Raw genomic sequence first — 27,991 nt, 5'->3', positions numbered from 1 at the left:
ATTTTGTCTTATTCATTTGAGGTGGCTGCTCTCACATGCTACATCCAGCCACAAAATGCCTTTCTGCAATGACCCCAGCAAATCCCTTATCTTAGTCAGGTAGAGCAAACCACATCTTAAAGTATTTTGAGCCTGATAGAAAGATGATAGATAGAGAGGAGTTTTTATACGATGAAAGGCCTTATAGTCCATTATTTTTCAAAAATACCATACGGCCAACACCATAGGATGATCCAAACCGTCCATTAGATGGGCCACAACCTAGACGGTTGAGTTTCTTGTTCCGCTTTCAAATCCCTGAACTAATGAAGTCTCATTTCTGTAATGGACCAATTCGTTGACATACCACCAAGCCATAGCTTGTAGCCCAAAAACCATTTCCATAGGTTGATATGATCTATAGAGGGTCAGGATCAACTTTCTTGCAGGAATCCTACCGGAATGCATCAACCGAAAGGTGGAATCCAGAGAAAAACAGAGGAATTCGTACAACTTTCTCGCAGAAATCCTACTGGAATGCATCAACCAAACAAACCCTAAAGTACTTTGAGTGTGATAGAAAGATGATATATAGATAGATAGAAAGATTATAGATGGAGGGCTAGAGGGTGGGGGACTTTGTTAGGTTGGTAGAAGAGGGACCCACCTCTTCCATATCTCTTTCTCTCCTTACCAACTCCTCTTTTCCTTGGTACATAATAAATACATAAATAGTGGAGTGAGCGCACAAATGAGGAGCAAAGTCTTCCATTTTTCTTATTTGACATGGAAACCACAAAATTCCTTCCTCGACCCCCAATTCCGGGCCTGAAGTTATCTCCCTCCGGCAATCGATTTCTCCTTTTCCGGCAAAGGAGAAACTCATCGACGGTGGTTTTAGCTCTCGAAAAAAACCCTAATAACAGCAGTAACGCAGCCAAAAAACCAGTACCCAATTCGAATTATGTGGTCCCTCTTGATAAATCATCTTGTATCACTCGCCCTCTTGTTGAAATCCTCAGAGATCTCAACAAAAGAGTCCCTGACAAGATCATTAATCCTGAACATAACTCTATCCCATGGTAAATTTAATCGATTTCTTAGTTAGATTTGATTTTATTTGGATCTTAATTAGAATTGGTTATGTTAATTAAATGAATCTTAATGATGTAAATTTTATTTCTTGTGTTGGGTTTTGTTTCTTGAATGATCTAATATCAGTGGGTTTCGTGATTTCTGTTATCTTAATTAGAATTGATTATGTTAATTAAATGAATCTTAATGATGTAAATTTCATTTCTTGTATTGGGTTTTGTTTCTTGAATGATCTAATATTAGTGGGTTTGGTGATTTCTTTTAGGTTTCATGCCAACAGGATGTTGAGCTTCTATGCCCCAGGTCATCTTCTTTTCTTACCCTCTTTTTACTCAACTCATTGTGCTTTTTTTTCCCCTATCAAAACCTAACATGTATTGATTAATTCTATTACTCACCATCATCACTAGTGTAAAGCCTCAATCTCGAGGGCGGTTTGAGTTCACATCGACTCAGAACCAAGTTGATTACTCGGTTGATTTATTTTATTTTTTCGAAATCAGGATACCTCCCTAACCTGGCTCAAGTCTTGATAGAGTCGATTCAAGTTTTGAGTTTTTCAAGTATAAGATCGTGTTTTTAAACCTTGCCACATTCTACATTTTCATATTTTAAGATTTGGATCTAGGGAAAATGTCATAATTTTGAATCTACAAATGTGTCATATGTAGTGTTTGATTCCTCAGCAAATCTTAACTTCTTCTAAAGAAAATCTTTGGTTATCAGAAACTATGGTATTTAGATATAGGATGTAATAGTTCCCATTTTATCATTATCTTTGATTGTGCTAAGTGAACTATGTTGGTTTGGATGCCACACTGCCTCCTTGGTACTTGCAACACGAATTTCAGACTATTCATGATATCCTCTTTGGTTTTTGTGGGCACATTTTGACATCAAATAGAAGCAAGTTCTAATTTGTCAAGGTGCAATTATTTGACTACTTGGTAATCTCCTTTGTAGATAACATTTATTATTCATTTTATTTTAATAAAGTCTTTTAGTTGTCCGATGTCACGACTTATCAGTGAAATTTCTTTAAGCATGAACACTTTTGCCCATTTACGTAAGGACCCCAACTCTGCCCTACTATGTTAGGGCTCTAGATTTGTTCCTGGTCCAGATCCATAATCAATTGATTCAGAGCTGAGGGAGAACCAGGAACTTCAGCAATAGCATCAATAATAACCAGAGTAGAGGGAGATCCCTAGATGCCCACTAAATACGTGAAAAATCCACTTGTATAAATTTCATGTTAGAACTCTCTATCCTGTGATTCTTAATAGAACCATACTTTACAAAATTTGTTGCAAATTTTACACATTTGCCTTAACTTCCTAAGGTGTAAGTTTTCATTTTCTACATAGTTCCAGACTATTTTATTCTGACATCTTTATTTAGTTTGCGCATATTAACTATGAAATCCATGATTTTTCTCATCATATTGTGAGAGACTGATATCAGCGTTTCAAATTCCAGTTTACCCACAGAAGTGAAAGTACTCTGTGGAATTCTGGTAGTCCATGGAAATCTTATAAAATTCATGGAATTTTATGGAAGTCCATGGAAATGATGACTTTTTTTTGGAATGGTTGGAAATGATGAAAATCTATGACGAACATTTAGAAAATGCTACAATAAACACACATACACACCTAGAAACCATCACATAGCAAGAAAACCATCCATAATGTTTTGATAAGATCAAACACTTAGTGACATGTGTTGTCGGCTGTCACAGATGTCTGGAATAGTGAGGTTCATTCTAAACACAGATATTTCGCATGTTTTGAAATTCGATGATCATTTCATTTTTGTACTTATCTTTTTAATGAAATGACATTAGTATTTCTTAGATGTATGAGGTTTTTCGGTTAAGTGGGTGCACAGCAAGGGATCAAACTTTGAACTTCGGTCCCTTCATAAATCAATACATGTCGACCGAAGTTGACACAAGTCATTGGAAGTTTAAACCATGCCAGTGATGTAGTTGATTAGCTTGACAAGGTGCAAATATGTTTATTTAGTGGTCCAATAGGGGTGGCGGATGTTAATGAGGCGGAAGTTCGTGCCATTCAAGGAATTAAGATGCTACATAATGAAGATTTGAATAAGGTGGTAGTCAAAGGGGATTCTCTCAATGTCATTAGGTGGCTAAGAGGCTCACACGTTGTACCTTAGTGATTTGCCACATTATTTGATGAGATTCAGGATAGAATTGGATCGTCTTCGATTTCCTTCAACTATATAAGGCGGTCATCGGATGGAGAGGCTGGTAGACTTGCTAGAGAGGGAGTTTCAGTGATAGAGTCCAGCTCTTTGATTTTCTTCCACCCTAGCCGTTTGATTTCTGTATTTTACTGGGCTCATGTGTCCTCTTTACTTCTGTACTTTTAGGGACCTCCTCGGTCTCTATTTGTTTTAATGAATTCACTTGCCATTCAAAAAAGAAGAAGAAGAAGAAGTGGAAATGTAAAGAAGCTCTCCATCCAAAACAAGAATGTAAAGGATTTCCATAAAACAGGCTAGTCATACCATTTTAAAAAAAGAGGCTTGTTGTACTAGGACGTAAAAGTGATACATCAATTCTGAACAATTGCAATGTTTAATCTTCACACTTTTCATTTTACATTAACCAGCATTGTTTTCCCTAATAATAAAGACAATGATTGTCATGTTATGCAATGAACTAGTGCATCTATACAATAAACTTTATTTAAACTATGGAAGAAATCTAAACTATATACAAGCTTATCTTTTTCGATTATGGTTGTCTTCCTCTTCTTCCCCCCAACGCCACTCTGTCTCTCACTTTATCTCTCTGTCTCTCTCTTTCTCTTCCTCTCTCTGTCATCTTAAAAGAGGCTTGTTGTACCAGGGCATAAAAGTGTTACAATTGAATCCGAACAATTGCAACATTTAATCGTCACACTTTTACATTAACCAACATTGCTTTCTCTAGTAGTAAAGATGATGATTGTCATGTTATGCAATGAACTATTGCATCTATACAACTTGTCATTTGATACTATCCTTTTCTACAGGTTGGTGTGGAGAAATACGTGATGTTATATACTCGAACAATGATAGCGTGACAGTGGTGTATCGTGTTACCATACGGGGATCTGATGGAGAGGTACCTTCTTATGCTCTTACTGTATTCTTTTTCCCAATATATTGCTGCCCATGTTTATTATCTAGAGCTGATACTTGACTTTTACTTGACTTGGCATTGTCTTCCCTGTAAGTGCTATAAGTCAGTATACGCAGAATCCAACCATTAACCATTGGGAAGTTATTCAGCGCATTTTGAGATCCTTAAAAGGGAAACCCAACATAGGAATTATTTTCAAGAAAAATAATCATTTAAGAAGTAGAACATCAAGCAATGACACACATATCGTGTAGAAGTAGAATATCAAGCAACGACACACATATCGTTTGAGTTGGTTTAGTTGAAGACATTAGTAGAAGAGCTAGGATTCGAAGTCTGCAATATGATAATCAAGCAGGTACTTGCATTGTTAGTAAACTTGTGTTTCACGAGGAGACTAAACACAATTAAGTGGATTCTTATTTCTTTCGTGCAAAGGTCACTAGTAAATTGATATCTACTCCATGTGAGGTTCAAAGACTTTTTTTTTTTGAAATGATGAGAATATTATTAAGCTAAGGGAAAAAACCCTAGTGACCTAGCTGGTCAATAGACTCAATACAATAAAAACGGAGAAAATGCAAAGAGGATAAAGAGGATCTTAGGGGGGGGGTTGGAAGTCGATTATCTCGAGCCTCTCCACGGCGACCTTGCCTCTCCTGACATGCTGATGGGAGATGGATGATCCCGTCGCCTGATCCTGAATCTCATCGATCCAATGCGCTGATCTCCAAGTATGAGACGGGATCCCCCTAAGCCATCTAATTACGTTAAGATAATCTCCTTCTAGTATTAGGCGATCCAGTGAGTTGTTCTCCATTAACCTCAGCCCCTGGAGCACTGCTCTGATTTCTGCCTCGTTCGAGCCCGCCTACCCTAGTGGACCTTAGTAAGCTAATGAAGCCACCCCTTGATAGCCTCTAAGGATCCCCTCTACTCCAGCTGGACTAGGGTTGCCCATGCTTGAGCTTGACCCATCAAAGTTCAACTTTAGCTTTTCAAACTCCGACGGTTCCCACACGCCAAGGGGGGCTTCCACCTGCTCATTGGGTTTTGACCCAAGCTATGGTTAGGGCTATCACTTTTGTGAAGATGAAATCTTAGCGGATATATATTTTTACGGGGACACTTGCACACAACCAATTTGAAGCATTTGTTTTAGGTTGGGCATGGATGACATCTATGCATCAGCTTGAGGAGAGTGCTATGAGTTTAAGTTATATATACCGTAAGTTATGGTGTATTTCTTTTAAGCAGATAGGGCTCATCATGCATGGCCCTATTGGTATAATATATAATTATTGTTAAGCAAGATTATAAGAAGTCTTCAATTCCTGGGGTTGGGTATTATTCAACCTCCATGAAAATTAGTGTCACTTCTTCTTTTCTTCCTTCTCACCTTCTCACCTTCGCACCTTCTCTTCTTCTCTTCATCTTCATCTTCTGCTTCTTAGCATGAATCAAGCAATGATGGTAATCTTCTAAACTTCAACTTCTTCCTCTCATTAAAAACGATTTTAATTTTCAAATATTAAAAATGAAAAGAAATTTTGAAAAAAAACTCATTTTCATTTCGAGACAAGTGTGGCGCTTTTACAATTTCAGGCCAAACAGGATTCCCATCAAATCGTAAATAATTCTCTATGACATTTGAATACAAAATAAATGAAAAGTGTCAAAAAAAGCTATGGAACAAATTTGTCATGGGTTTCGAGTTACAAAATATTAGCTGCTTGAAATTTAGAGCAGGAATCCTAACTGAAATCTTTTACTTAGGTTGTTGCTTCCACTTTGACATAATATGATCTTTTGATGTTTCATGTCCTAGAATGGCTTATTTTCAATTTTTTGTAGTTCCCGCTTCTGGCTATAATGGGCTTTATTTATGACGTTCTCTAGGTTTTTTAGCCTTTCTCAAAGACAGACATGCAGATATGAATATGTTGGTATCCAGTATTTCATGCCATGGCTGTTGTAAATCCTTGTTTGTTCATGGCATTTGACCTAAATACTTATTTATGGACCTTCTGTTATGAAGCCTAGATTAAAATCTTACACGAAAAATCATTAAAAACATTTCTAGCTAGTTCCAATTGTTGGACCGATCCTGTCGTAATAGCATCATAACATGAACATGTGATGTCGTGGACCAGGAGGATTAAGATGCATGTCAGAAAGTAGGCCTTAGCCTTACAAATTGATTGATTCTGGCACAACTTACAAGTTAGGCTTTGGGGGCTGCTTTGTTAAATAATACTGTATACACCAAAATTTACCAACTTATTTGCTTGGTTGTTTGCTCCCTGATGTGTTTGGCAGATCTTCCCAACTGGATCAGAGAAGAGGATGAACTCTACTCTTATGACTAGGGAACTTGCTTGCCAAGAAAGGATATACTCTTTTGCCCCCCTGACAAGATTCTTCCACTATATTCATGTTTTAAGGAACTAATAAAGAAAATTCAAAATCAATAGGTTTAATGCAATAATGTACCCGGTATGATAAAATGTGCAATAATTTAACCATACGATTTCGAATTTGGCAAGTGGATTGAGCCTTCAATATATCATTTATTGAGTTGAATCAGAGAAGCCTGTCCTTGTCACTAATGAACTAATTGATCTGGTGACTTCATTATTTTCGTAGGTTTAAAACATAAAATTTCATTAGTTGTATCTGTGACTCCTATGTTGTCCCATGCATCAAGCCTTCCATTGAAGCTTTGGGGAAATGTCAATAGATTAATAGCAAGAATCTTTTGTTGGGTGAGAGCATTACCTTCTTTTCGGTTTGTATCAGCTCATGATCTATGGTATGGATGGGAGGAGATTTGCAATGATTCAGTTCGAGAACCCAAGACTATTCAAAATTGGGTGCCACCTGTTTCTGGATTCTTGAAACTGAATTTTGACAGATCTAGCTTGGGGAACCCTGGGCCTTCAGGTATTGGAGGGGTTCGAAGGGATGAGCATGGTGATGTGCGATGGGCATTTTCCTGGCCCATTGGTATTGTAGATGCTGATGAAGCTGAAGTGCGTGCTATTTACCAAGGAATAAGGTTCTTGGAAAAAATTGGCCTCAATAATGTGGTGATTGAAGGCAACTCACTTCACACCCTTGGAGATTTGCCCATTTTTTGATAAGATTCAGGATAGAGTGGACGGAACTAATATTTCCTTCATTCATGTTAGGAGGTCGGCCAATGAGGTTGCCAATCGTCTAGCTCAAGAGGGTGTGTCGAGGGTGGAGGTGGAATTCTTCAATATTTTTTTGCTTTTCTTCTTTCTTATCTCTTTTATAGACCTCAGTCTTGCTTCTATTGAATAAATATTTTATTCCCATTCAAAAATAAATAAATAAAATAGCTAGTATCTTTTGTCATGTGTAATTTGTTCCACTATAGAGACTTGTCCTCACTTTCAATTTGCAACCAGCTCTTGCTCTCACCACCAATTCTATGACAATAAGTCCATGAAGTGGGATGCCCATGATCCGGTACTGCTCTGCTCCCACACCCAATTTTGTGTAACTTATCATTTTCAAACTAAGATATTCAACAACTAAATCATTTAATGCCATATTTTAATCAATTTATATCCATACATTAAAGTATTTACTTATCTTATAGAGATGCTTCCTAGACATACTGCTTCTCAGAAATTGTTAACTGTTACTTCTCTGCTCCACACCCTGAAGTCTGCGAGTGTACAAGTAGGTGTTGATGCTCTAAATGCCCTATCTCACAGCCAAATAGAAAACTAAAATACTAATGGCATCCTATGAAAAAACATTATGAGAGCCCCTTTTCCTTTGTATATTGCATAGGATTGCCCCACTTGAGATCACTGCTTGGGTATATGAACTTTGTAAGTCATATTCTTGTAGCCCATGAAGTGTGTAAATTTTTATGTAGGAAAGAAAATCAATCCTCAACAATATGGAAAATTAAATATTTTACAAATGTAGCTGCACGACTGTTCCAGTTAGTTAGTAACTACCACTTTGGAATTCCTAGATAGCTTGAGGTCCGAAAGTAACTTATGTTTTATTTTTTTTATTGTCAAACACTATTCTGCTGATGATCACCAAATGTTAAGTCTTATTTGAGACTTGGGAAGTCGTTTAGGGGCCTCTTTGAATGCCTTTAATATAATCTTATTTGCTAGTAAGACCCAATTTTGATGGCATCCAAAGAGGCCATAATTCTCTACATGATGTGTATCTAGATGTGCCTAAACTTTAAGCATTGCAACTAAATTAGGCACAAGAAAGCATAACACCAAAACTCAATTCTGGCTATGTTAATCAACGAATTGTGAATTCTTAAACATGCAACTTCCATGCTTTGCCAGGTTGTTGATTTTTCATCCCCGTTAGACTGTTTGAAGTAAAGATAATCTATGCTCCTATTTATTTTCCTCAATGAAGCTTTTAGAACCCCCCTATTAATCTTTTGATACCAACTCACTGTTGCAGGCACACCGTGAGTCGACCGGGACAGTATTCCCAAATGATGACCAGGTGGAAGACCCTGTTGCAGCAGCAGAGGAGATTGCCTTTTGCAGAGCATGTGCCCGGTTTGGTCTTGGCTTGTATCTCTATCATGAAGATGAGATGCTTTAGAAGAGGAAGGGTTCCCTATCTCCCCCCGCCAATTCCCCCTTTTGCTTCTACTAATAAACGTTTGGTTGATCCACCAGTTGATTACATGTTTAGCCAGCTTTTGAGACAATAGTTTCAGATATATGTCCCCATTTCTCTCTCTTGATGTAAATATCAGGATGGATCACCATCATCTGGCATTTTGTGTGGTTTCTATTATCGATAGCAGGAACTAATATATATATGGATGATGATGGGTTGTCTTGAATTTGATTAGCTAGTCTGGATTGAGTAATAATGGCCTACTAATTCTTTCTTTGTCATCTCAGCAATCAAAGTAAACATCCTTACTGTTTATTTTCAATGCATTCTAGAACCAGGTAAGGATTAAGAGTAGATAAGGGGTAGAGGTCAGAGACTTCAACATTGCTGCTTTTGGAAGATTAAATTTTTCCTTCTCTTCTAAACACCTTAAACCTCCCCTAATCCATCCCCACCCCCCACCCCAAAAAAAAAAAAAAAAAAAAAAACTTTTTTGGAAGACCATCCGGGGTAAAAATATCCCCGTGTCGATGTGATTGGATATGATATGTTGATGTTTGAGGGGAATTTTATTTGGCAGCTGATAATGTTGACATTTGCTTCTATCATGGTCATTTGCCTCTTGAAGTTTGAAGGAAACTGAGATTTGCTTTCAACCACAAAATCGCAGGACAGCACAACAGATAAGCACTTGAGAAGATTCATTACAATATTAAAGAAGATTGTACAACTTGTAGTTTGGTGCAAATTATATGCAAATTACAGATTTACAGATTTCAAATATACATTGACAATAAATTTGGTATGATAATGGGTGTTATCTTACAAAGATTACTATTCAATGGGCCCTGCCAACAGGGTTTTGTTTGAGAAATCGTTCACGATCGAAGAAGTCTTGGACCTGAGTTTAATGCCATCCATGATGTGATGGCATCCACGAGTAGGCTAATGTCTTTTGAAACCTGAGCGCGAATGATCCCTGAGTCTGAGCCTAATGTGTTGCCTACTTCTTTGGCCACTGTTTCCCATGGTGTCCCCACAGTCAGATTTGCCAAAAGCTCCCCTCCCCTGTTTACAGCATCTGCCACAGCTGGTGGAACATCTGGTATAGCCTGCCCAACACAAAAAAAAAAGGTTGAGATTGGTCATCTTTTCACCATGAGTAGGGTTTAGGAACTGGATCCCAGTTCTAGAAAAAAAAAACTGGCTAAATTGAATCAATCAATACTGAGTTAAGCAGATACCACATAGAACCATGGTTTTAAATTTAGACGGTTTAGACCGAAGCCGAAAAGAACTGAAACCGAAATTTCTGAAATTTGCTGAAATTTTCGTTAAAATGCTTATTTTTATTTTTTTACAAGTTTTCGGCAGAAATTACTGAAGTTTCGTTACAAAAAAAAAAAAAAAAAGATGAAATTTCGGTTTCGGCTGGCCGAAACCGAGATTTAAAACCATGCATAGAGCTCAAAAGGTCGCACAATTTTAGACTCAATTTAGTACTCTTATTTACCAAGAATACTAAATGCCTTCTCATTGCTATCTCAAATAAGATAAAACTGTAAGAACATTGTGGATATAACACTCACCTGCTGCAAAGGAAGCCCATGATCCCCAGGCAACATGCGAATTGACAAATCCAACGTTGAACTAATGGCAGACTCAGAGCTTAGTACTTGAGCTAATGTTGGAGTCTCATCAATCAAATCATCTTTGAACTTCACCAAAAGATTCCTGGAAATGCCATAATAGGACTTTATCTGCAACAAGTTGCAAGTCAGAGATTGTCAACATTTATATAACAACTTTCCCATTTGAAACTGTGCAGCATAACCAAGGCAGGATTGCTTACTTAGGGTTGGAAGTTATAGACAGTGACTCACAACAATTTTTCTTTTTTTTTTTAGAAAATATAGACAATGACTAATAAAAAATATTCATTTTTATTGGTTTAAACATCAAGAATTAGAATTTTTAATGGCAGATCATAACCTTCAGTTGTAAATGACATATCAATAATCCTACATCTAAACCGTGATGAACATTCTGTGAGAAGTGGAATCAATAGTCTGCTTCCAACTCATTTCAAATATAACAAACTTTTCATTGAATACATATATATTTATTGATAAGGTGGTATGTCCCCCTCTTGTATTTCCCCTATCAATTAATAAAATTTCAGGTGCCACCCTGGGTTCCTAGATAAATTCCGGTTTTAAAAAAATATACTTATTGATAAACTTGTACAACATCTGATGGAAGATGTCCTGCTATAGAATCAAAGTGAAAGGCTGATTTTCAGGCGACACACTTAGTCGCAACGAAAGTGAAACAGACTCTAGGTGAATATTACACAGTTAGACAAAGTCTTAATAAATCTTTTGTCCCTTTTTCTGCTTTTTTGTCATTGGTTTTACATAATATACAAATAGTTAAGTGAATTCCTTTATGTGAAATGATATCCACACTCCCTTGTTTTTAATAACTACTCTCCTTATTTTACACCCTATCTAATTAGTTGTTCAAGGCTGTTACAATTCCCCAAAAGCTATCAACAGCCAATTAAAAAAGGTACTAAATAAAGGGAGTAAGACAATTAAAAAAAATCAAGGGACTGCTGATATCATGTCGATACTTTCCCTTCTTAAATGGATAAAATTTCCTATGGCCGTACCATATCCTACTTGCCACCCTGCAATGAAGGAGATATTATTCCATTGATTCATCTTCTTTTTGTACAAATGAAACACCAATTAGCAAGTCCCTTTTGTTTTGAGCAAGTCACAAGTGTTCAACTTTCTGGAAACTGCGGACCTAAAAACCCACATGGACAAAATTGGGGTACCACCTCAACTAGGGAAAAACTGTATTATCATTATCAGTATCAGATAAAGATAATAAGAATGATTTGAGAAAAAAAACAACATTGAGGGCTCTTCATACCAAACAGGAACACATAAATTTCTTTCAACTCAATGATTAGGAGAAAAACATATTTCATATCAGGAAGTGAGTGATGAAAATCACATCCAATTCATGAGAAATAAAAGTGTTAATCAATCATTTATGCGTATGGGATTTGAAAACACAAGTAGTGATAGTTAAACCAATAAGTAAAGATCTAAAGATAATAAGTGATATTGTGAAGTATGTTTATTTTCAAGTAATTTTAATTGGCTTAGAAAGTTAAATACAAATTTTTTTTAATGCTTAAAATGGACAGCATCTGAACATTAATTAGAGAATGAACGCCTTTTAGGGATTCCTGCATTTAAAGGACAGAGCAGTGGACAAGCTGGCACATTCGCATCTAATTTGAAGACCACGCAGCTAATTTATTGGTGTAAAATAGACATAATTCATGAAAACAAGAGATTTTACAAAAGCAGAGGCTCAACATGACAAATAGAAACCACATTCATTCATTAGTAGGTGGGAAATAAAAGACTAGATGCCAGTTTTGTTTAAAACAAAAACACTAAAAATAAGACTGCAGCTTTTCTTATGACAGATTTAATGAGAATAGTGCCAGCAAAGAATTATTTGGAACTGCATAAGCAAATTTTTTGTTATAAAAAATTAAGCCAAATTTTTCGTAGCAGTGGAAGTGGTCAGCAATTGAGAAGAGAAAAGGTTATCCTTTTAGGATTGGCACAATGTCAACAGTGTCCAAGAAAGCCACAGGTATTCCATCCATAATGATGTGTGTGTACAAGGCAATACAGATGAAAAAAATCCCTTAACTAATCAGAATTGGAATTTGTCGGAAGCATGGCATGACTAGAAAACTAGATTGTAAACCTCATTCTTTCCGATTAGAAGTAAAATATTGATGCAATTAAAACAATGTGAGATTACATTGACAAGCATAGTACTAAGTCATTTCTATTCATCAATTATACAACACTATATAGGACTTCATGGTCCACTGCAAGAAAAAGGGATTGGAGCATGTCGTCTCAATGAACCATGACTTACCCAATTAAAACCAAGAGAAAGGAAAGTTTGCAGTCCTAATTATCAAAATCTAGCCTTAGAACCCAATGACATCCATTGAACAATGTTGAATAGAAATGGGAAAAAATATATATGATTAAATGAAATAAAACAGATCTGTAATCAGGTGCTGAGAAATTTGGAACATAGTACGTACCAGTCTTCGAGTTTCTTCTGGTTTGGGAATGAATTCTTCTCTCCCTTTGACTAGATCCATGTACAAAGGAGGAAGTTGCTCAACCAAAGGAAGGACTTGTTTCATGATTGGAGGACTAAGGTTCTCTAATTGCTTCATTGCCACTTCTGCCTGGACATATTTCACAAAATAATTTATACAGCATAAGTTAAATGAATAATAACATTCTAATAATGCCCACTTGTCTATTATGTGTTTCCTAAACTAAACCAATTGAAAGCATAACAGGTTGCAGGACATGGCTTAGATAAAATTAAATAAAATTTCTCAAAAGGCCAAAATGAAATTCATTGACTACCAAAACCAATGTTAAAGTATAAAATATAAATAACGCCTTTCTCGGACAGCTTAAGCTTTTGGAGAAGTTGGTAAGTTAACATGGTATCAGAGCCAAAGGTCTCGAGTTCAAACCTCCCAGATAGCAAAAATCCACATGCGGTCGGCCCAAAGTGGTACCACATGTGCCACGTGTTTGCCAAGTGGGCCACACGTGCGGGGGAGTGTTAAGGTATAAAAGATAAATAACGCCTTTCTCCAACAGCTTAAGCTTTTGGAGAAGTTGGTAAGTTAACAACCAGGATAGGCAAGAGACTTAGAAAATCACCCCAAGGCGAATTGTTTCAGATGAAGTAAGCTGAGAAAGAAGTGGACCAAAGCTTTGAGCCATAGGGACAATAACTGGAGAAAACAGTGGGACAGCTTGACTCGCTTCCTGCAAAAATGAATGAGAATAGTTTTTTTAAAATTTATAGATAAGCACATACACAAAGACTTGAGACCATCAAGCCACAAGATCAGACATTTTTTTTTTCACATTCTTCAATATTTTACATTGTGTCAGAAAACCAGAAAAAACCCACTTCTTTAATCACTTCCCGTTTTCTTCTTCTATTTTTCTTTTTAATTTTACGAGCAAGCGGAAACTAAATTTATAGAACATAATAAAAATTGCAACAATAAAAATAAAAAATGGGAATCCATAAAAAAACTCAACTTTATTTGTCATTTCTCCACTAAATTAATTAGCCTTCACAACCAAGGTTTAAAATTTCGGTTTCACACATAGCCGAAACCGAAATTTTGTCTGAAATTATCGAAATTTTAGCAGAAATTTTAGAAAAAAAATAAACTTCAGAATTTGTTTTTTTCTTAAATTACATTTTCATGAAATTTCAGCTGAAATAACCGAAATTATGGCCGAAATTTCCGAAATTTCGGATTTAGGTGATTTCGGTGTCGCCCCCAACTGAAATCCGAAATTTAAAACCATGTTCACAACATAGTTCCACAAAGACTATCCATGAGAAAATAATTCTAATATTTTTTATGTTTACTTAAAATCCTTTATTTGGAGGTTTGCAGGCTGCCAAACTATATAACAGTGTAATACCATTTCCAAAATTACAGCAGGTACCACTAACTTGTTCATTTTATTTGTAACCTAAATTAAACAAAAAGAATGCTGACATCCATTATTACACAACGGAACAGGGCTGGAGCTAAATGGATTAATAACATTAGTAAGAGATAACACAGGCACACAGCTACAAGTTACACAGCCCTTGCGTTCCACATACCTTTTTTTTTTTTTTTGAAAAGTCCCTCACGTTCCACATACTAATATACACAAACCATTAGGGAGTACGCATCTATATTGTCCAGGTACAGCCGTTATCCAGGAGTATAGTATTGAGTATGGACACTCCAATCAACTGTCTAGCAAGGGCAGCATACCATTTTTTTTATGACATAGGGTATCCCCACCCTATTTTAGGGCGGGACTAATCTGTCCGTTTAACATTGATCAGCATCAAAAGAAACATTTGGATTAATGAAGGTACAGTATCTTTAACGAAACTCACCCCTATTAACAGAGTGTGAAATTCTTGGCTTACTCCTTAAAAGGACTGCCTCCGCCTATATTTCAGAGTCAAATGTTTTAAGGCTCCATCTGCAGGTTCTGATGAATCCCTCTCTTCGATTGCGGGGGGGGGGGGGGGGGGAGGTGGCGGAGTTGCGGACAATGAGCCTAAGGAGTTTCGGGTTTGGGTTGAGCCTCTATCTCAATTGGTAAAAACAATTCTCCTCAACCAAGAGGTCGAAGGTTCAATCGAGCTTACTTACCAAAAAAAAGGAGTTGCGGGTTTATATGACAAAGTAAACAGGGCATCAGGTATGGTTGATCCTAGTTTTCCTTCTCCTCTTGCCATTTATCCTACTAATCATGTGTTTGTTGATGTATCTCCTACCGATCTTTATCTTCCCATTGCTGTCTGCCAAGGTAAGAGTATCTGTACGCAACATCCTATATCTAATTTTGTTTTATATCAGTTGGGTCTCCTTACCGCCCCTTTCTAGCTGTTTTGTCTTTTGTATCTGAGCTTTCCAGTGTTAGAGTAAAGTTAAGCGTACCTGTACGCAACATCATATATCTAATTTTGTTTTATAACAGTCCGTGTCTCCTTACCGCTCCTTTCAAGCTGCTTTGTCTTTTGTATCTGTGCCTTCAAGTGTTGCAGATGCTTTTTCTCATCATAAATGGAGAGTGTTGCAGATGCTTTTTCTCATCATAAATGGAGGGATGTTATGTACGAGAAGATGAGAACTTTAGAAAAAAAATGGCACTTGAAAATTGGAAGATCTTTGTAGAGGACAAAAGCCAACGGGATGTGAGAGTGTATACCGTGAAACATAAGCAAGATGGATTGGTCGACGGTTAAAGACTCGTCTTGTGGCCAAAGGATACACACATACCCATGACATTGATCACTAGGAGACATTTGCACCGTTGCCAATATGAATATCATCTGAGTGTTATTTTCTATTGCGGCAAACCTGGATTGATTTCTTCATCAATTAGATGTTACACACAATCCAGTTTAACACAATTGGACGAAGCATATTGAGATTGATAGTAACTTCATACAAGAGACGCTCAAGCGATGAATGATTAGTATCCCTTATATTCCAACCCAAGCACAGTTAGTAGATATCCATACAAAAGCCATAGATCGACTAACTCCAATTAGTGGCAGGTTGGGCATCGGTGATATCTTTGCACCAACTTGACCGGGGAGTGTTGAGCTATAGAGGTTAATAGGATTTAAATTTGTCTACAAGGGTAAAATTGTATTTTTTTCTCACTAAATTATTAGAGGCATTCCTGTAAATCTTACACAAAATTAGTATACAAGGGAGAGAGATACTGGCCGACAGACATCGCTTGTCTTATGATTTCTCTCATCTCCCTTCTCTTCATCTCTCTTCCTCTTTACTTCTTCAGCCATCACTCGAAGGTTTTAATTATTATTTTTTAATTGGCTAGTGCTAAAAAAGAGATGGACTAGACCTTTTTCCAAACTCCCGTGTTTCCCTCTTCACTTGATAGCAATGGGAAGATTAAGATCAAAAGGAGATACATCAACAAAACACAAGATTAGTAGGATCAAGGGAAGGATAAAAACTATGATCAACCATACAATTAAGACCTCTAACAACAGAAAAAGACAGATTTAAAACAGATAACGGAAAGGTCGAGTCCATCTCTTCGTTACCATTGCCACAACTCTCCCCCTGAAAAGAGGACTCTCTAGAGGCAAGTAGAAAATAGTGTTTAAAGACCTAGAGTGATGGTGCCTTGGACTATATGCCGTGTATGCCTTCTATGTTTTCCTCCTATTCTATTTGTTCTTGTCGTGATAAAGTCAAGGTTGCTGATGAATCCCACTCCTCCATTTCGGGGAAAGGGGAAGTTTCCATCACTTCCATTTAATCTCTACCATCATTTTCAAGACTTACTACCAACCTGTTGTCCATTGTTCTACTACAAATCCTTGAACTGCAGTATCACAATTTTTCCTTCGTACTGTGAATTTTGGGACGATGATTGGAAGTGGCCAGGAATCTAATGTAATTTATATGCTCGAGATCTCATCTCAACTTCCAGTAACTCATCAATATAGCATAATTACTAGTAGTCTTAAATGTCACAAAGATGTGTTAATGGAGTAGCAAGTTAGACTTGGTCATTTATCTTTTCCCTACTTGAATAGATGTGAGAACAGATAGTCTAGGAGGTGGAGTCATTTATATTGGCTCAATAAGATCCCCATCTAAAACTACATTCTTAATTTCCAATTAATACAACTGCCATTATAAAAAATTGTAATTTTTTCATGACGAAAACATTTCTTCATGATCAATGCCACACTATTCCTTATATCCCTGAGCCACCAAGCAAACTTTATATCTTCCCACTCCCTTGGGAATATTGAGAGAACTCATATTATACCCTAGAGAGACGTGTTTGATTGGTATCTTCTTAAGAAAAGCTCACATTTGTTGGCATGTTTTATGGAGACTGGGACATAAAAAAAAATAGAGGGCTCAATCAAATTCAGAATCCATGTAAAAATGCATGCATTATTCATCTCCCAAAGAGGCCAACTCTTTCCAGCAGAAGGCTTCACCTTGGTCCCATCAAGTATTCCTAACATCTCCTTCCCTTCAACAAAAATTCAAAAATGAAAATCTCAAAGGGAGTAATTGGTTCCATCAAACTTGACGGAGGCACTTTCAGATTTATCAGCCAAGAGGGGTGAGTGAAAATGTGAGATCAACCCCTTAAATGTCCTAAGCAATTGCCAATAATGATTTCTCAATGAAGTATGAAAGTATTTTGGTGTTTGTAACAACAAACAAGTCCATGAAGGGGAAATAAATTTGACTAATGTCAGTCAACTTAAGCGGACGGATTTGTAACCACAAACCAGTCCATTAAAATGTCAAAAAGCTGACGCAAAAATCTTATATCAAAAGACTTTTGCCAAATAAGAGGCCAAATCAACCATTCGATCATAAGCAAGGCCCTTGCTGTCACCTTTCCTTCCTCTCTTCTACTTTGGACAAGTACATGAACTATTTATAAAATGGAACAAGTTGTAATATACTTTCCATAAGTCTATTGTTAAAACTATTAAGATTGGATGTAAGGGACCAAAATATCAAGTACCTTGTTATTAAATGCCATTAAGACATTTCCACTACTTTGCACAGCATACCTTGACCCTGATACATTATGAACAGAAGAAGTGAACTCTTGCAACAAGTTGAAAGCATAATATGAATAATGATTATACACACTAATAAAGGACAATACCAATCAAAAGGTGAATAACAGATCCCAAAGAATGACCAACTCCGAAAGTTGGAAGGCCAGTTATCTGCAAGACATTAGCATTTAAAAACGCTCAAACTTGAAAAGAAATTATGGAATATGCACGTTATATAATGGACTCACAGAATCTTGCAATGACCGAAGGCACCTATCAAATTTGAATTGCACTTCATCTGCAATAGAAAAGTGATCAAATCCGCTAGCATATGGTGTTGCAATTACCAAAATGCCCCTAAATCATAAAAGAAAATAAATCATTAAATATTTTTCAAACATTACTAAAAGTAGATGAAGTGTTCTGATTAAATCTAGGGGCAATAAATGGTTAACAATAAAATAAAACTGAAGAAACCAAAAGATTAAAACAAAAGATAGTAACAAACTCTTAATGCAAATTAGAAAAGTGTAAAGTACAGATGGAGTGCCATTATTAAAGCAAGGGAGTGTGGATATCAATTCCCTTTTGCGTATTATAAACATAAAAAATGTAAAAACCTAAAACTATTGTTTCAAATGAATCAAACATTAACTCTTCCTCTAAGCCTTGCCTTCACTATGTCGAAAACCTTAACCCCAATCCTTTCCATCTATCTCTTCTCATACTCAGTCAAAAAATGAAAGGAGGAATAAATCATAGTTGCAAGTGAGGGAAGCGAAGGCTTTCGGGAAGGCAGGAAATGGGAAGCATGAAGAGTCAGGTAAGCATGTAGGGAAGCGTGAAATAATTGAAAAATGAAAAAAATTAAAAATAAATAAATTCCAGTTTGCAACCACATAAGCAATTTGAATCCAACCATCATAAATGCCATGCAGCATGTAATTAAAGGGAAAATCATTATCAGCTAAAATTCCTGTGTTGACCAGTGCATGACTTGATGAAATTTTTTTAGAGACGAGATTTCTTTACCGAACTGTTGAGATTTAAGAATGCTTGGAGATAATAGAATTTGTGAATTTTTAAAATTAGCAAAATAACTTATCTTTGGAAGTTAAGATTTTGACTCGGCCCGGAATGAAAGAAAAATGTTGGATTTTGTACTAGAATTGTAAAGTTGACTTTTTATCCTGTTCTATTTGGGTCTTGAAACTATTTTTAACAAATCCAAATGGGAGGCATTTCCCTTTGCATGTAAATACCATGTTCCCTGTATTTCCCTGTAATTCTGTTTCCTTGAAAGTCTGTAAATGATACAGTGCAAAGATTGAAGAAACGCGCTTCCCAAATTGGGAAAACGCACTTTCCAAATGGGGCAAACTCGCTTCCCAAATTGGGGAAATAAGCTTCCCTAATTTTGTGAAGCACAGCATTTCCTGCTTCCGAAACGCACCTCCCTGGAATACTTTCTGGGGGCATTTCCAGTAACTTTTTGGAATAAACATCAGGCACTCAACAATGTTATTCTTCGCACCCAATTCAACAAAGATTGTTGGCTTTCTTGGCACTTAGCAAAAGTTAGGGCTCCTCCCTTTCACTGTCTTCCAATGTTTAAAGGAGTTGGGTAAGAAATTGCCACGGTGGCAATTTTAAAGTCAAGTTGTTGAGACAGTGCCAACAAGTCATTAAGAAACATAGCCTTGCAATATAACTGAAGGCAATAACACAAAAAAAAATATTAAAAAGAAATTACAACAACACAAACACATCTAATTTAAAAAGTGATAAAAGAGTAAACAACTAAAAGGTGGGAGTTGATAAAAATATGAAAAAAGAAAAAATATATTCAGACAAGTGGGTATTTTCCAAAGATGAGAGAAAGTCCAGTTAGAGAAAAAAGGATATGGAGGAGTTTTCCATAGGGAAAAAGTAAAATTGTGTGCGCATGTTTTGCTCTTTTGGGAAATGGAGGGTCTCTTTAGGAAATAGAAGTCTGCTCGAGAATTCATTCTTATGGCCTCAGAGAGAGAGAGAGAGAGAGAGAGAGAGAGAGAGAGAGAGAGAGAGAGAGAGAGAGAGAGAGAGAGAGAGATCTGAATGCAATCCTTGAAATTCCTTTTTTCTCGCTACTTTGTTCGTTTTCTTCAAGATCTCCATAAATTTCTATAGGATTTGTGCAAATCCAGATCTCGAGAGATTTTGAACTTTGATTTTAAGCACAAGCTATGAGTGTATGTCTTAAAGAAAAAAAAAACAAAGTGAAAGCGGGGTATAAATAAACTCATGTGTGTGCATATAGGCACACGAGTCAACTTGGTCAAGTTTTAAGCTGACTTAACTAGTTTTCACAGTATGAGCTCAACCAACCATCACCCCCCAAAATTTAGTTCTGCACTTGATAATGTCACTTCCATTATGTGTTACAATGACCACAATATACAAATCACTTGTATTGCAGTTATAATTCCATTTTCTAGACACAAACAACACTAATACCTTTACTCCACCAACAATCACGTTACCAGATCCAGAACCTTTTATTATAAATTAGACAGTAGTATCAAAAAATACTGATGCAGGAGAAAAATTGAACCGATATAACATCGCAACTATAAGCAAATACACTTTTTCTTTAAGGTTTTCTAACTTAAAAATGGTTACCTCAAAATTCAGCTGTGAATAAAAAAAAAGGAACCTCTATTAAAAGCGGACAAATCTGAGATGATGGTGAAGAACGCTAACTAGAAAGAGGAGAAAAACAGCATTGTACCATTCTAGTCTGGTAAAATCATTAGCATCACACCAAAACCATATATTGAGTATCAAACCCATGAAAATAGCAGTTTTCATTTAATATCGAACAGCTACTAAATTCCCAGCAAAATAACTATATCTAACTCTGTGATCTGCAAAAACCTAATTCGAACCATAAAATAATCCTAGCCCTTGATCTGTAGCTCTAAGCAACTTAAAACAAACTCAGTAACCCTTCTTTAGATACTAGAAAATTTAAATACAATTATAATCAAACCCAAAGCCTTTCAAGAAATAAAAACAAGAATAAAAACAAGAAACCCAAAGCCTTTCTCTCTGACTTTTCTGAAGTCTTTAAGGTGTCATGTGATGCCTCTGGAGTTGGTATAGGTGGTGTTCTAAGTCAAGAGGGCCACCCCGTTGCTCACTTTAGTGAGAAATTAAATGAATCCAAGCAAAGTTATTTTTACATATGAGAAAGAATTCCATGTGGTAGTTCATGTCATACATTATTGGAGACATTATTTGGTACCGTAAGAGACATTGTTTATTGATTGGGTGTGATGCCTTTTCTGGAATTTGATGCTTCATAAACTAAGGTGTGATGCCTAGGAGAAAGGATTCATTAGCTGACCCCAACTAGTTTAGGACAAAGGCTAAGTTGAGTTGAGTTATCCTAAGGTGTGATGCCTAGGAGAAACATGGTATGACTCCAGGTCGGGTTTTTTGTTGTCTCCATCTCCCCCATCCCCTCCCAAACAACACACACCCCCTCCTCCTCCTCCCCCCCCCCCCCCCCCCCCCCCCCCCCCCCCCCCCCCCCGGCGCTCTCTCTTCGGTGGGGTCAATTAGCCACCCCTTTCATTCTCACTGCTCACATCCTTTTTGCTCTTCTCCTCTCTTTCACCCTCCACGGTTGGGTTCATAAGCCGCCCCTTCTCCCTTGATCTTACAAAATTATACAAGAAGCATGTATGCACGGGTTAGGAAGTTCACAAAAAAAAACGTATATATGTATGTATATATGCATATATACATATATTAAATAAAATTACAAGTATTAATTTGCTTACCTTTCTGAAAGACGCTCAAGAAATAAACGATAGGTAAGTTGAGGGGCAGCCCCAACAAATATACCACCAATAAAATGAACAACTGATGTTAGTCTCGTGTTTCTTGGTTTCAGCACCCATGCTCCCTGAGATAAAAATTCTAGCCCTGGTCAATAAACGTGAAATATGTGATATTTATTAATTACCATCAACCAATTCATCTAATAGCTAAATTAAAAACACAAAAATTAATGATCAGGAATTTATGACTGATAACAAGTTGAATAGATGATGTAAATCAAAAGGGCCCATAGCCTCTAAAACTCCAAAAACAAAGCCATAAAAAAGCAGGAATAAGGGACAGAAATATGGTTTTGCGTGACAACATTACAATATCACATTGCTGTAATGCTACCGGAGGCCTTCCTGGAAAGGAAATCGCTTAGCAAATCTGTCAATGACGGGGCCAAAGCTCTTTTGGGCCTCTTACAACAAAGAGAGGAAGACGCATATATTTTGAAGGGAGAGATTCATGTCAACAGTTCAAAGCTCGAGATGGAGGCTTGGGTGTTCTCATGGGTGTTAATCTATGGGGCATGGGGAGGGAGAGACATGGCGGGGGGGGGGGAGGGGTTGGTTGGGGGGTTATGGGTATCTTATTGGAAAAAAAACCAATAGACAATATCATTTGAGTTTTTGGAAGTTATGGATATTTTACATAGAATTTCAAAATATCTTTTAGGGGTTTATCACTCTTACTATAACCATAAAACTGGAGTCATCAGTTTTTAGATTGTTTTTAATTTGGAAAATGTCTAAAAAAGAAAGTAGGAGAATCTGGCCCAAGGTGGAATTAGAAAGAGAAAGGGGAGCTAGGTGACCAAGTTTGATTGATCAGGATGGGAAGGTGTCTTGAAGATTTTTATAGAGTTCGGGTTTTTTGTTGTCCAAAAATAGCAAGTTTAAAATGTCTCAAATAGGGACTTCAAATAGGTTTAGTAGGATCTGGAGAGTCTAAGGAGGTGGAAATGCTCTAAATAATGGATATTATGTAGTTACTTCTACACAAATCTAATTTTATTGAGAGCAAATACTCTTATAGTATGTAGATGTTCAATTTGAACTACTACATTCTTTATTTCATTAAGTTCTTCTACTTCTATTTCTGTCTTCCTTCTAACTGTGTTCATTCGATCAAAACACTCTGGAGTTCGAGCCTTTTGTTGGACTGATTGTTTCGCAACCATATTCTACTCCAATGGATTCTCTGAGCTAAATCCTTTAGACGATCAGGCTTGAATCCTTTTTTTAAGATTCTCTCAGCTAAATCCGTTCAGGTGTCAAGATTGAATTTGAAGCTAAGGACTGGTTAAGTAATTCTAAATATCACCAATTTGACATTAGTTGAGAGTTTAAAATTTGAGATGAATTAGACATTTAAAATTTTAACAATGAAACTCCTAAAGAATTTTCAAGAAGGAAAACAACAATTTGAAGCATCTGATTTTAAAAGAATCAAAGGAGTTTTTTTTGCAGAAAAGCAATCTTTTTTCCCCAATTCCATTCTTCATGGTTTATGCCATATTCACACTTTTAGGGGTCTCAGATACCTCAAAACATGTTATGTATGTCTGATAAGCCCAAAGCACGTCAAAAATATTAAATAAATCCAAAATAATATAATAATAACAATAGCTATAAATATAATAAACATATTTTTTGGATGGCTCATAAAATAAAGAATATATTCAACCTATTCAATAACATTTATAACAATATTTTAATTTTCATGACATGTAAGTGTAACGAAGTTTTTATTTTCTGATTATTACCTGACCATTTGCTGAATGCTATAAATTTTTTATGTTTATTTATTTTACATAATTTCACTATTATTCATAAATATTTCAAACTGGGTAATTTGACTATGTGTTTGTAAAAATCAAAGAAACTTTGGCCTATAAAAACGCATGCATCAAACCTAATTCATGTTTCTTAAGGTGAATCTATGCTTTCTCAAAGCATTTATGACCAAAGAACCTTGATTGAATTGCTAGACCCAGAACATAGATGTAAAGACATAGCCCTTGAGACAATTAACAAGGTAAATATAAACATTTATGACTAAAGAGAAAACATGAAAAGGAACAAAAATATCTAGCCAGTTTTTGCATAGATGCAGCATACTAAGTAAACATGACCTAACATTTATGCAAGTCTTAACAAAGAAAATGGACACAACAATGTTAAATTATTTACCTTAAAAAAAGATTGCCCAAATTTGACACCCGCCTCATCAATTTTCCAATTAGAGGATCAAATGAAATTTTTGTAAAAGATTTTGAAAAATAGTTGTAAAAAAATAATCCAATGTCCCTTCTCTTAGCATTGAAATGCAAGAAAAATGGGAGAAAGTGAACTTTTAGGAACCCTCAAAATCTTGAGTTCTGTCATGTCCAGGACAAGTGTGACATGCACATGACATATCATAGCATATGAACTGCATCATTCGACATACATCACCAGATAATGTCGCTGTATTGGGAAACATGGCGGTCCATTCTTATTTCGCCGTTCACAGTTTAATGTGTCCCACAAGCATTACATCGTGGTATGGACAATTTTGTGGGGATTCTCCATGAAAATTAAGGGGGAAATTTGATAATTACTGAATTGATAGTTCAAGAGACAGACCATCAAATAAGATAACTTAGCCCATTCTCCAATATATCCAGCCTTTGGTATTTGTAAATAATCTGTTACGGATAATTGAATTAAATGATTTAGAGCAAGAAAAAAAATCTCCATAGAAATATATACAATCCCTATTGTGGTATTGCCCTACAAAGCCGCTAATTTATTTAATATGTAGACAGTGAAAGCAAACTTTGCTTCTCCAAATCTCCTTTTCTGCTTGTCCAACAATGGAAAATGCGACACAATCAAGCAGAGCACGTCATTTTAGCAGTTTAATGCATGAGAGGAACTACACAACAAGGTATGTATATGGATTCCGGAAAAATGAATTCTTAGCCTTAACTTATCCTTATTCTTATCTAACCATGGCTATGCATGCATACAACTAAAACATACAGGCTACTCAATGCAACTAAGCACAGAACCTCAATTTCAGTCCAGTCCCCGGAAATACCCCATCCATCGCTGGAGACCTTTGCAGTTTCTGTAATTAATCTGTGATTAAAATAATAAGAAAAGCATAGTATTAGTCATGAATATGATGGGTAGCCAATAGCTCAATAAACTGCATCAATGAAAGAAAAATGACTAAAGATTCAGTGCATACACATTGGTTACAAACATACACAATCCAAAATATAATGGGAAGAAAATGAGTAAAGAATTCATAATGCTATATTCAAGTGGTGGCATCCCAATACATTAAATATCTATTTGAGGTGGATAGACGAGACGGTCTTCGTACCATGTAAGTCTCTTGTTTTCTCAATTTGTGTTTTTCATTTAATTTCTCTGTTTGTTTGTATTTCCATTGAAGCCTAGATCGACATTTTCTCAACAAAAATCTTTAAGCAAGTATGGGGCTACTTTCAGAGCATGGTATTTTATTGATTGCCACAAAGCTCAGGGCATCTCAATTTGGGACAATATCTATCAGGGCATCTCAATTTGTGACAATATCTAGAAGATTCTTCCTCTGTTTCAAAATGGTTTGCACTTGAGAGTTGGGAAGGACAAAATTAAGTTTTGTCTTGATGAATGGTGTGGGCATAGACCTCTGAATTTGGATTTTTCTGATTTTGTTCAATATGACCAGTGTCAAAAGGATTAGTGTGGCTCAGTCCTTCAGTGGTGAGCAGGAGGTGGGCAATTGGAATCTCAATTTTGGAAGGAACTTTTTTATTGGGAGGTTGATCTGGTAGCAAGGTTGTTAGATCAAATTAACGGTATACTAGGGGTTAGAGAGTAGACAAATGGGTTTGGAAATAGACTTAGAGAGAGAGGGGGGGGGGGAGGGGGTTGACAAATGGGTTTGCTAGCACCTCGTTTCTTGTCCTGAAAACCAAAGAGTGGCAAGAGGTTGGTCTATCCAAGCTCCTCCCAGGGTTGGGTTTTTTGGTTGGGCAGCTATTTGCAACATAATTTAGACGGTGGATTTCCTTAGGGGGAGCGGAAGATGTTGATTGTTGATCATTGCCCTCTCTGTATTCAAGATGGGGAATCAATAGACCACTTATTTATCCATTGTAAGGTTGCATTTGAAATATGGAGTGGCATATTGGGCAGATTAGGAATCTCTTGTGTTCTCGGAGAACCTAATTGAATTGTTGGATTGTTGGCAATTGGCTCCATGAAGAAAGAAGGGTAAAGTTCTATAGTGCACTTCTTTCTTAGCTGTCATCTGGGTTCTGTGGAATGAGAGAAATGCAACGGTATTCAAAGGATATGCAAAGAGTCCTTCTTATCTATTGAACAAGGTGATAGCCCTGACTATTTCCTGGGTAAAAACTATCCCAAGCTTTAAGTTTGTATCTGCTTTTGACCTCTGGTGTGGTTGGAGGGAAGTGTGTACCAGCTCAGAACAAAGACCTGTGCGGGAACCACCGATTCCTAGGGTATGGAAATTAAATTTTGATGGATCTAGCTTTGGAAATCCAGACCCGGCTGATACATAAGTATTAAGAGATGAGGAGGGATCTGTCAAGTGGGTTTATACAGGACCTATTGGATTGACAATTGGAGTGAGGATTCGAATGAGGCCGAGGTACGTGTGGCCTATCAAGGCATCACATTCTCGACGACCTAGAAACTTAGAAAGTGTGGTGGTAAAAGGAGATTCCCTCAATGTAATTAATTGGCTTAGTGGTTCTCATGCCCCCCTTGGAGATTTGCAGAGCTTCATGACGAGATTAATGATATCGTGAGGAGAACCAATATCTGCTTCCGTCATATTAGGAGATTGGCCAACGGGGTAGCGGATAAATTGGCCAAGGATGGGGTGCTTTTGTCGCCTTTTCAACCTTTTGATTTCTTGTGCCCTCAATTAATTTGTAGTTCTCTTTTCTTTTTCGCGCTTTTGTATTTGACCATCTTGATCTTTCTTTTGAATGATATCTTGATCATTCAAAAAAAAAAAAAAAAAAAATCTAAGACCCATGAAGAATTTATAGAAGATGTTAAACTATATAAAGTATATTCTAAAAGAGAAGCACATCTAAATGAATCGAGAAAAAAAAAAGGAAAAGGGGAAGGAAGAAAGATAACTTGTCTATCTGGCCGTAGAGCTGAATTCCTTCAGTCTCTCTGGGTTTCTTATCATCAGCATAACACACAATCCTCCTGAAGCGGGAATTCCTCACCCCAATAAGGTTCTGAGATAGAGGACCACGGAGCCTCTGGTTTTGAGCCTCTCGGAAAGTCGGATTCCGGCGAACGACGGCCGGCGGGAGCAGTGAAAACACAAAACTAGACATCCCTAACGGCCGGATTTTGGTACCAGTGTCATCTGCTTCCAACGACCCTTTTTGTTGTGAGTTTTTATATATTCTTCAATAGTTACTGTGCGGACCCACTATAGGATGATCCAAACCGTCCATGACGTAAATAGGTTGTGGGCCAAAAAAAAAAATCATTTCTATAGGATGATCCCAACAATCCGATCTGTAGATCGGAGGGCTGAGATTATCCTATGGAAATGTTTGGCCGGGCACAATCTATTTACGTTATGGCCCAGCATATGGACGGTTTGGATGTGGTCCGTACACTACTTTTTGAAAATAAAAACTTACACTGTATAAAGCCTCGTAATATCAAAGCAGAAGAGTAGAAAATATTCGCACAAGTATGTGAGAAATTACATGGTGGAACGGCCGTCTGCGCACGTGTAGCCCAAAATATAGCGGGGCCCACATTGTTTGGGTGATCAGAAACCATTCACTTGTTGGGTACATAGCGTTACAGGGGTGCAACTCGGGTTGACTTTTGGGATTTCAGGTTGAACTTTTACCTTAAAATGGGGTTCGGATTTGGGTTGATTCCTATTCATTTTTTAGCAAAAGCTCAACCTGACTCGACCCAAGTTGCACCCGTGTGC

At 36.8% G+C, this 27,991-nt stretch overlaps 2 protein-coding genes across 2 annotated transcripts; one reads left to right on the top strand and one right to left on the bottom strand.

The window, feature by feature from the left end:
* Window positions 1-682: 682 nt before the first annotated feature.
* RAD52-2 (cobalt ion-binding protein) lies at window positions 683-9,098 on the top strand. Its single transcript, XM_077394002.1, has 4 exons — window positions 683-1,061; window positions 1,340-1,377; window positions 4,119-4,210; window positions 8,705-9,098. Exons 1-4 carry the CDS (start codon window positions 766-768, stop codon window positions 8,849-8,851), a joined length of 573 nt encoding a protein of 190 aa, XP_077250117.1. The 5' UTR covers window positions 683-765; the 3' UTR covers window positions 8,852-9,098.
* A 456-nt stretch (window positions 9,099-9,554) lies between these two features.
* On the bottom strand, window positions 9,555-27,428 carry LOC143889699 (Gut esterase (DUF1350)). Its single transcript, XM_077394001.1, has 10 exons — window positions 27,163-27,428; window positions 25,044-25,113; window positions 21,943-22,067; window positions 18,364-18,472; window positions 18,223-18,286; window positions 18,076-18,131; window positions 13,669-13,776; window positions 13,026-13,175; window positions 10,462-10,632; window positions 9,555-9,984 (listed from the first exon to the last, which is right to left on the bottom strand). Exons 1-10 carry the CDS (start codon window positions 27,369-27,371, stop codon window positions 9,751-9,753), a joined length of 1,296 nt encoding a protein of 431 aa, XP_077250116.1. The 5' UTR covers window positions 27,372-27,428; the 3' UTR covers window positions 9,555-9,750.
* Window positions 27,429-27,991: the final 563 nt, after the last annotated feature.

The sequence above is a fragment of the Tasmannia lanceolata genome, unplaced genomic scaffold, assembly GCF_043159265.1.
Source record: "Tasmannia lanceolata isolate RefF3 unplaced genomic scaffold, GAP_Taslan_0.1 ptg000013l, whole genome shotgun sequence".
NCBI lineage: Eukaryota > Viridiplantae > Streptophyta > Magnoliopsida > Canellales > Winteraceae > Tasmannia > Tasmannia lanceolata.
Note: the sequence above shows the minus strand (reverse complement) of the source record. Positions and strands in the feature narration are given on the sequence as shown.